The sequence below is a fragment of the Salvelinus fontinalis genome, chromosome 28, assembly GCF_029448725.1.
Source record: "Salvelinus fontinalis isolate EN_2023a chromosome 28, ASM2944872v1, whole genome shotgun sequence".
Classification (NCBI taxonomy): Eukaryota; Metazoa; Chordata; class Actinopteri; order Salmoniformes; family Salmonidae; genus Salvelinus; species Salvelinus fontinalis.
The window spans coordinates 3,436,999-3,447,741 of NC_074692.1; the positions used below are offsets into that span (position 1 = coordinate 3,436,999).

Sequence of the window (10,743 nt, forward strand, 5' to 3'; positions counted from 1 at the left end):
TTTGATTTGAACCCTGACCTGTTCACCAGAGGTGTTGCATTGTCCCAGACCTGCTGTTTTCGACTCACTGTCTACCGCACCTGCTGTCTCTAACTCTGAATGCTCTGCTATGAAAAGCCAACTGACATTTACTCCTGAGGTGCTGACCTGTTGCATCCTCTACAACCACTGTGATTATTATTATTTGACCCCGCTGGTCGTCTATGAACGTTTGAACATCTTGGCCATGTACTGTTGTAATCTCCACCAGGCATAGCCAGAAGAGGGCTGGCCACCCCTCAGCCTGGTTCCTCTCTAGGGTTCTTCCAAGGTTCCTGCCTTTAGGGAGTTTTTCCTATCCACCGTGCTTCTACATCTGCATTGCTTGCTGTTTGGGGTTTTAGGCTGGGTTTCTGTATAGCACTTTGTGACATTGGCTGATGTAAAAAGGGCTTTACAAATACATTCGATTGATTGACTGAGAGCTGGTCCGGGCATGACCAGAAGGCGCTCGCGTGCGTACTTTGCAGGGAGTGACGTCACATCTAGAAAGCTTCTGCGTTGAAAACATCCCGGGACTACGAGGTCAAATCAATCTTTCGAATTATTAGGACACGTAAACGCCTTAATCAGAGTTACAGAGGTGTATTTGATCTGTGGATGTGCTTGCACTAGCAGCGCGCTTCTTTTGCGGAGTGAGGTGAGTTCGGAAAAACTGAAAGTATGCATTTTAGAAATAGTTTTCATATACAAACTTTATATGTCCGAACTCAGAATCAAATCATCTACACAAAAATAACATGGTCACTTTGGTAGAACGTGTCTTTTGATTGGCGATTTTCTGCATATCAGACGTGTCCATGTAAACAGAATTATTAGGGAAGTCGTTGCAAAGGATGTAATAGAACCATAATCTGGACCCCAAACAATCATGTGCATGGAATATATGTTTGATTTTAGATGATCAAAATGAAATGAATGCAAATAACTACAGTTCAAATAAAATACAACTGACTGAAATTACTGTCTTTTGACCATTTAGATCAGCTCTGAAAAAGATCTGATGTGATAAAATACCAATTAGTGTAAAAAAAGAATAGAATTGTCTAAACGTAGCCATGGAGCAATACAATTGTAAAGGTACGGCATTAGGACCCCTACATGAACTGTGCGCGGTACGCTCTTCTACAAGCATGTGATCATGTGTCAGCAAGCCACTCATGCTCAAAGCAGTCAGAACCCCCTTAAAATCAGAACAGAGACCAGCTGAAAGGCTCCCCACCACCATAACAACATGGATTGCGGAATTATTACATCGAAAATAGTCGTTTTGCTTCTAAGTTTAATATTTTGGGTAAGTGTTTGGTCGACTTTCTGTTGCTCCTGTGAGTTCTGTGTTCTTTCCACTGCTCTAAATTGCAACCTTACTTCCTCTATGGTGAGCAGTTTTTGGTGAAACGAAACCACTGTTTGGGCAATGGACATGGTAGGTTGTTGATTGTTATGGCCTGTACGGTATCTAATATCGATTTCAAATCGTGATAAATAATGTGCATGACATATTGAACATTACCAACAGGTTAGAGGAAGGAATTCTTCTTGGTTTGTATTTATGCTTACATTTCAACATCTCCTTATTCGCAGTATACTCATCTCAAACGTCTCTGAAGTGGGCCTACTTCCAGGTGCATATCAACACGGCCTGGTCTCATAGACGAGATATAGTAAACGTAAATCCTGGACATCCAAATTAGTATGATATGGTACCTTTGGTATGGTTACATAAGGCAAAAACGAAAGTAGGTTGGTTGATTGGCGGGAAGGGTGGGTACGAACGTCTAGCAACCCAAAGGCACTAAATGTAGTGTCTTGATTTACGTACAGAATATTACGAAATCCTCTGAGATGAGGTTGATCGACAATGCACATAAGTGACACCAACCACACCACATTTGTCAATTAGAGATTAATCCAGGGACGGACTAGCTAGGCGAGTTCTGGCAAATGTCAGATGGGCAGGTCTCTTTTTAGCCAAGTGGGCCTGTCTAAATTGTTTTTGTTATTTTAATGCAGAATTACCATTTCTGGGCCGGTATGGGGGCCTCAAGGGTAAAAAAATGGGCCTATGTGTTAGAAAAAATGTCCGGGATGATTTCCGGTCCTTGTCCATCCCCTTTTCAAGGGACAACCCCTCCCCCCAGACCATGTTGAGTAACTTGTATATTCCTAATTTATGACAGCTGCCTTTTCCTGTAAATTGTTCTCTCTCTTCTGCCAGATGTTAGGTTGCAGCATGGCATAGATTCCTAGGTGGCGAACACTCTCTAGTTCACAAACACATTTTAAATAAGGAGGAACAACCCTGTCTGTGTGTATTCACCAGGGAAAATAAACAGGTCAGCTTGTGTATCAGTGGTCAAAGCCACAGATATTTTCTCTCCCTCTCTGAACATACGCTCTGTTGTTCAAATCTAATTCTATACCATTTCAAAAATCAAGCAATGCAGCCAGTACAGGAGGTAATCTGGTTGAATGTTAGATGTTGACAATTATTTTTTATTTTTTTTACAAAAAAACAAGAAATCGAAACCTACAATCTGTTTGTGGTTCTTTTGAATTTTTTTCACTCATCTGGGGCACATGTTCCTGGAAGGATTAGGAGGGGGTGGTGGAGTGTGTGCATTCTACTCGGGGTGGGCTGGTGGGGGATCTCAGGACTGAGGACTCATTGGGAGAGAAAACGGGTCATGTGCCCTGGAGCTTTGAATCTAAAGGAGTATTAGGCAATGAGCAGCTCACCACCTGATCACTACAACAATTTGGAGACAGTAGTCAGGTGAACAAAACCAAAGCCTGGATTCCTGTCTTACCTTGTCCTGAGACTGCTTACAGGGTAAGGAAACCAATATGTGATGTGGATGAAATATTCATTTAAACTCTGAATAAACCTCCAGTGGGTTTGAGAGAAAGGTAAAGAGAACTGCTCAAGGCAGTCACCAAGGGCATTCTGAAACCTTTGTTTTTGACAAATCTATCTCTTTAGATACCTTGTGCATTAACCAGGTATTCAATGATTTTAGAGAGATGACTTCTATATGACTTGAGAGTTGACTATATACACTGCGTTTCGCAGGACAGTACTGCAGCTGTACTGCTGCAGAGTTGGCCTCACCCATGCTGCGTCCCAATTTTCCACCCGTCCCCTGAAGAGTGCACTTTCATACTTTGTGAAATGGATTTAACAATGGTGGAAGCTCCCATCCGCCAATGCTTACACCAATCCTATGCTTTTAAATCCATGATGGGGAGTGTGCAACACGGCCTTGATTAGCGGTATAAAGTACTCATGTTGTTGTGTTCTTCACTCTAGGCTGCGGGGGGTGCCCTTGTCTATGTAGGCTCTTATATGATCAAGAGCTACAGCCACTTTGACAACTTCCTGCAGGATAAGTACACGTTCATCCCGGCAGGCATCATCATACCCGTGGGAGTGGTGATGCTCATCATCGGGACTGTGGGCTGCTACGCCACCCTGAGAGAATCCAAAGTGGGCCTTAGCTTTGTGAGTATAAGCCTCAGACGCCTTGGTGGTGGGTGATGGTGAAAGGAGAGACTGGTGGTGCAGCCAGCCAGGTCTTTTGTAATAACACGTGTGTGTGTGTGTTCCAAATGGCACCCTATGTCCTACATATGGAATAGGGTGCCATTTGGGAGGCATGCACTGCAGAGTTGGGGTCAATTCTATTACAATTGCGGTTAACTCAGGACGTACACTGTAATTCCAAGTCTCTTCGATGCTTTTCAATTCATTTTTTTGAAATTGTAATTGTGTTTACTTTTGGAATTGAAATAGAGTTGACCCCAACCCTGATACATTGTACGCTCTGAGGATCTTTGTGTTTTAAGTCCTGCTGCTGCGCCCCTTGTTCTCGTTTCTCCTTGCTGATTTTATTGTCTCTCCCTCTCCTTCCAGTTCCTGCTGGTTATCCTGGCCATCTTTGCAGCAGAGGTCGCTGCTCTAGTGTATGGGTTCATCTACCAAAGAAGGGTGAGTGAATTCCACATTTGTCTTACAGGTTACAATAGACGAATACACTACGTGTTCAATTTGTGTAGGTGTATTACATGTGTAGTAGAGTATCAGTGCAATATTTGAATAGACATAGATTTAGTTTTATATACCTTTACAGATCAAAGGGGACTTGGAGCGGTCAATGAGTGACACGTTCATGAAGTATGATGGTGAGAACTCTGACACCCAGGCTGTGGATTACTTGCAGTCTCAGGTCAGTATCATGCCATCTCTGAACGAGCAGGGGGCTTACTAGGATTGAAACCCGAGATTCTCAATGTGCGACTACTCCCTGTAAATAGGCCGACCTCGTGGAGAAATTTGCCACTCTCCCGTTGATGGTGTTCTGGGTCTATGTTGCGGGCGTTTTACAAGAAGAAATCGCATGTTCAGTCTCGATTTTTAAACCTCTCTGGCGCTAGCAAGCACTGGTTGGCACCAATAATGTATACACTAGATTGCTGATGCTATCTATGTATTGGCTAATGAGAGGGTTTTGAAGACACCGGTCAACCGTGTTGGTACTCCTCAGAAAGGGCAGTCCCCATAGGTATAAGCAGGTTGGCATTTATTGAGATGACTCATGTACTGGAGGCAGCTCTGCAGAATGGTCACTAGCTGGCAGAGCCACAGTCATAAAATCTGATTTTAACCCTAAACTTAACCACACTGCTAACCCTAATTAATGTCTTAACTTAAATTAAGATCAAAAAGTGCATTTTTACGATATATACAATTTTGACTTTGCAGCTGGCCCATCTAGTGGAAACGGCTCTGTTCTGCATCCAGGGCAAGACTCATGACAATAAATGTCAACCTGTTAGGAATTAATTGAATTCTACTGTATTTCAATGAAATGTCTCAAGGACAGAATTACATGCATTTAAGTAATTTTTGCTGTTGACGGTAACATTAGTACTCTCTAAAAATAAGGAAAATGCTTTAAAACTATATATACTGTATACTTGGGTTTTTAGTTCTCATAATATAATTTAAAATGGTGCCTGTAATAGAATAAATGTGGCAAAAACGAATGTAGACATGAATAAAGGCATTTCTGTAGCTTTTTTACAATGGTGGAGGAGCACTAAAATGGAAGTTCAGTGGCTTTAAAACCGTGCCTAGCGTGTGTGTGTGTGTATATACTGTATAAATAATTGGCTTGCACAAAGATTACATGATACAGGAAACTAGGCTTTTGCCACCTTGGAGCTGGTTTAGGACCTATAAATAAGCCTACACGTGAACCACATTAAGTCGCTATGATATGAAACTACCAAGCATTCTTCCTCTCTCTGTATACAGTTGCAGTGCTGTGGAGTGCAGACCTACCTGAACTGGACCACCAACCCCTGGTTCAGCAAAACTAACAACGCTGTGCCCGTCTCCTGTTGTAAAGGGAACAACACTAAGTGTACAGGCAAACTGGACCAGCGAGACCTGCTCAATACCCGGGTATGGATCAATTCAGTAAACGTCTAACTGATGCTACCTCTTAAGCTAACTAAACTCGCTGGGGAGACGTAGCCTTTAGGCAGAGATCTAGGATCAGTTTGCCCTCCCCATTAACCTTACTTTACAAAAATTAAAAGCATGACTGGCCTTTGATCCATTTTTGATAGTCTGTCTTATTCATATCAAATCAAATTGTATTTGTCACATGCGCCGAATACAACAGGTGTAGACCTTAAAGTGAAATGCTTACTTACAAGCCCTTAACCAACAATGCAGTTAAAAATACCTTTTAAAAAAAGTTATAAAAGTAACAAATAATTAAAGAGCAGCAGTAAAATAACAATAGCGCGGCTATATACAGAGGGTACCAGTACAGAGTCAATGTGCGGGGGCACCAGTGTCAAGGTAATTGAGGTAATATGTACATGTAGGTAGTTATTAAAGTGACTATGCATAGATAATAACAGAGTAGCAGCAGTGTAAAAGAGGGGGGCAATGCAAATAGTCTGGGTAGTCATTTGTTTAGATGTTCAGGAGTCTTATGGCTTGGGGGTAGAAGCTGTTTGGAAGCCTCTTGGACCTAGGCTTGGTGCTCCGGTACCTCTTGCCATGCGGTAGCAGAGAGAACAGTCTATGACTAGGGTGGCTGGAGTATTCAACCATTTTTTGGGCCTTCCTCTGACACCGCCTGGTATAGAGGTCCTGGATGGCAGAAAGCTTGGCCCCAGTGATGTACTGGGCCATACGCACTACTCTCTGTAGTGCCTTGCGGTCGGAGGCCGAGCAGTTGCCATACCAGGTGGTGACGCAACCGGTCAGGATGCTTTCGATGGAGCAGCTGTAGAACCTTTTGAGGATCTGAGAAACCATGCCAAGTCTCCTGAGAGGGAATAGGTTTTGTCGTGCCCTCTTCACGACTGTCTTGGTGTGCTTGGACCATGTTCGTTTGTTGGTGATGTGGACACCAAGGAACTTGAAGCTCTCAACCTGCTCCACTACAGCCCCGTCCACGAGGATGGGGACGTGCTCAGTCCTCCTTTTCCTGTGATCCACAATAATTTCCTTAGTCTTGATCACATTGAGGGAGAGGTTGTTGTCCTGGCACCACACGGCCAGGTCTCTGACCTCCTCTCTATATGCTGTCTCGTCGTTGTTGGTGATCAGGCCTACCACTTGTGTCATTGGCAAACTTAATGATGGTGTTGGAATTGTGCCTGGCCTTGCAGTCATGAGTGAACAGGGAGTACAGGAGGGGACTGAGCACGCACCCCTGAGGGGCCCCCGTGTTGAGGATCAGTGTGGCGGATGTGTTGTTACCTCCCTTTACCACCTGGGGGCGGCCCGTCAGGAAGTCCAGGATCCAGTTGCAGAGGGAGGTGTTTAGTCCCAGGGTCCTTAGCTTAGTGATGAGCTTTGAGGGCACTAGGGTATTGAACGCTGAGCTGTAGTCAATGAATATCATTCTCACATTGGTGTTCCTTTTGTCCAGGTGGGAAAGGGCAGTGTGGAGTGAAATAGAGATTGCATCATCTGGATCTGTTAGGGTGTTATGCAAATTGGAGTGGGTCTAGGGTTCCTGGGATAATGGTGTTGATGTGAGCCATGACCAGCCTTTCAAAGCACCTCGTGTGTGCTACGAGTCGATTGTCATTTAGTCAGGTTACCTTACTGTTCTTGGGCACACGGACTAGGGTGGTCTGCTTGGAACATGTTGGTATTACAGACTTCGACAGGGAGAGATTGAAAATGTCAGTGAAGACACTTGCCAGCTGGTCAGCGCATGCTCAAAGTATGTGTAGTAATTCATCTGGGCCTGCGGCCTTGTGAATGTTGACCTGTTTAAAGGTCTTACTCACATCGGCTGCGGCGAGAGTGATCATTCCTACCATTTTTTTGTATTTATATTTGTTAGTCCTTACTCTGACTTGAAATTGTGTGTGTGTCACTCTAGGGTTGTGAGGGTTTGCTGGAACTGCTCCTTCAGGATGTGATGAGTTATGCCATGCTGGTCATCCTTGGATTTGCCATGTTCAAGGTACTGTACCTGGCCGTCCTCTGACTTAACATTTCATTTATTATGTCGCATTTCCAATATCAGACTTTGCACCGGTGTTTGGCCTAAAACTGCATGCTTTTGTGTTTCCACCTCTGAGGCCAGGCACAACCCCCCCGCTTCCACCCCAAAGTTCTTGGGCTGTGAAAGTCTTGTGGCCAGAATGGGGATAGTGGGACTTTTCTGAGATGTATGGACCTACTTTAATCTTTGGTGCCAGACAATTTACTCTGTACTGAATTTTACAGCATTTCTTTGTCCTTTCAGATTTTCGGGACGCTCAGTGTGTGCGTGATCACATGTAAAGTTGGCAGGCGACGTGGCTACCAGTCCCTGGATGCCTGATCCTGTTGGCTCGAAGGATAGTTCTGAGGCTTGTCTTGCGCTATCTCCTGACTCCTCTCCCCTTTCTCCAGCACTGAGACTATAGAGCCTTAGGACTTATGTTCCCCACTCCAAGATTTTAGCATCCTTTCAGGAACATTCTTACAGTTTTCATTCGGCTTTCCTGGGTAGTTGTCAGCCCACCGAACGTTGGGCAAACCACTGTCGACATTTGAAGCGTTGGAAACCACAAGATGCCATGTTTTTTTTAAAGATAGTTGCAAATAGGAATTACCACTCAAACTTTTAAACAATGGAAGTTGGTTTTGTTATTTCCTGCTGTGCATACTGAAGAAAATAAGAAAGGGTTTGCTCAGTGACATATCAGTATATGGGGTACACTCTATTTTAAAGAGGCAATCTGGGACTCAAACGATAACAAAGTGGCTAACCCTGCAATTATTTTGGTAAACAGCTGATGGATGGTGCTGGAGAAATGTAACCATTCTCAAATTCATAGACGGGATCTATGGATACAGAGACTTACCATATATTAGATCAAAATGTATGTTTTCCTTTTTTTCAAAGTGGTACAGTGTTTTTTTTCACAATTACATTGTTTACAAACAATGGAGTAAAAAGGCTTATATTTTGGGTTCTGATGGGGTAAGACAGTTTAACTAAAATCATGAGGCTTTTAAGTAATATTTTTCAATAATCAATTGCTATATATCATTAATTTATTGACCAAAAAAAGGCATGTGCCACTCCCAGATTGCCCCTTTTTTTTAAGGATTGAAATGTTATGTTGAAATGGCCAAGGACTTTTTTAGACTTCAACATATCAGGGTAGTAGGCTCTGTTTAATCAAGACTGGATTGTCTAGGATATACAGTATTACGTTACGAAAGGACTGTCAAGATTATTTGGGGAAATGATTTGATAAAACTAAGGGACAGTTTGAAATAAAGAAAATGCACCCCCCTCCCCAAAGTAAAAAAATATTTTCAAATGACCTTCCTCTTGTACTGTAAAAAAAACATTGCACACTCTCCCCACTCATAGAGTTAACTCAAAATAATGTTTATGACCACAAATAACTGTAGTGACCCTGTGTTTATATGCGTGGATATTGACTTTGTCACTTCAGCATGCTTTTGTGGCACTGTCGATGCCACACAGGGCTACGGGCCTTGAAGGTTGAGTGTTTGTCGACCGCCACGGACTAGCTCCCTGCCTGTTTCATTAGGGCTTACACTATGATCGGCGTCGGCTGCAGACAACGATCAACAAGAGGAATCAGATTTTTTTAATGTTTTGTTGCCATATTTCTCATTATATAAAATATATGGGATGAATTTCCCACTGACAGGTTTCTGTGCCAATGCACCGCGCAACCAGTAAACAAAGCGTTCCGACTTCAGGCGGTTCAGTATCATGGTTTGCATTTTCAACACCACAATAAATACTGTCGATCTCGACAAACAGAAAACAAATCCCTCCCTACCTTGTAGGCCTATGGAGTGTCAAGCCAAGTTTTTGATCCTCTCAGAATGTCATTAAACATTTTGGCGTTTTGTAACATGTCTCTTTCCATTCATCAATTGGCTGTTGCATATTTTGGATTAATTGATTTTATTTGGCAGTAAAAAAATTGACCCGGGTTGCACAATAAAGTCAGGGACTTATTTCCAATGTGGTCCCTATTTTTACATAACTACATATACACTTACATAGATGCAGGCAAAAGGTTATACTTTTCACACACTAGCCAGCTTTTGACATAATTTCTTTAGAAGTGTTTATGGTTGGTATGGCTTTGAGTTGCTGTGGTAGTTTGTTCCACTCTAACGCCGGTATAGAAAAATGTGATCTTACCAGATAGACTTTTATATTTCAAACAATGAATATTAGAGTGGTATTATGCTGGTGGACATCTCTAACAAATGAAAAATGTGGTAACTGGGGGCAGAGTCTGTGCTAATTCTGTGGTCCAGACCAAGTAGAATTAATCCCCCCCCCCAAAAGAATAATCACAGATAGCCAGCTTGCTTAAAATGCTTGACCTCCAGATGAGTATGAAGGGGGGGGGAGGTTTAAGTACAATTCTTACAAGGTTGTTTGCCACTGGACTAGTGCACTTGCCAGAGTCTAGGGTGTCAATTCCTTCCAATTGGGGAAAGATTTTCATGGGAATATTCTAAAATCTGCATCAAAACAATATGCGCATTTTCCCATCAGAGTTGTTTTTCTATCTAATTGACTTGTTGCCGATAAGTCTTTGCGTAAATACGTAGTGCACATAAAAAATAAATGTTTTGTTTAAATTCCCATGTACCAATTTGTAAGTCGCTCTGGATAAGAGCGTCTGCTAAATGACTTAAATGTAAATGTAAATAAAAAACTACAAGTTAAATGGGTTTCCATTGCATTTTTAACTCTAGGCCTTGTTTTGTCACAATTTGCATAGGTATAGTGAATGTGTCTACTCTGGTATCGCAGGTACATTCAGGGTATAGCCTACATGATTATTATGGACGAAAGTGTGAGAATTGTTATTTGTCAAATGGCAGTCAAGCATCGATCATCATATTGTCACCAGAGAAAGACCTTTGATATTTATTGGAAAGGAGCATCAAACTCATCACCTTGCACTTTCACCACCCTGTGAAGTTCATCATTTATTTAAGCTGTAGCCTCATAAACTCCATGCTTTCCTGAGTTGTACTGGGAGACCACACAACATATTATCATGTGACTACAAGTTTACTTCAATATGATGGTTATTATATCAGTATTTGCGCATAAGAGTTTCTACCGCCATTTCTCGCATAATACATTTTACACACACAAGCAGATC

The 10,743-nt window shown here is 42.5% G+C and overlaps 1 protein-coding gene across 3 annotated transcripts; it reads left to right on the forward strand.

Annotated features, from left to right (window-relative positions):
* Window positions 1-1,170: 1,170 nt before the first annotated feature.
* LOC129825959 (tetraspanin-36-like) lies at window positions 1,171-10,299 on the forward strand. 3 transcript variants are annotated; one of them, XM_055886138.1, is made up of 8 exons: window positions 1,171-1,333; window positions 3,350-3,541; window positions 3,953-4,027; window positions 4,170-4,265; window positions 5,357-5,521; window positions 7,458-7,541; window positions 7,665-7,749; window positions 7,827-10,299. In XM_055886138.1, exons 1-7 carry the CDS (start codon window positions 1,274-1,276, stop codon window positions 7,704-7,706), a joined length of 714 nt encoding a protein of 237 aa, XP_055742113.1. In that variant the 5' UTR covers window positions 1,171-1,273; the 3' UTR covers window positions 7,707-7,749; window positions 7,827-10,299. The 3 variants fall into 3 exon arrangements, with proteins under 3 accessions (XP_055742113.1, XP_055742111.1, XP_055742112.1); XM_055886136.1 differs by lacking the exon at window positions 7,665-7,749 and having other exon boundaries at window positions 1,174-1,333; XM_055886137.1 differs by lacking the exon at window positions 7,665-7,749 and having other exon boundaries at window positions 1,176-1,333; window positions 5,357-5,506.
* Window positions 10,300-10,743: the final 444 nt, after the last annotated feature.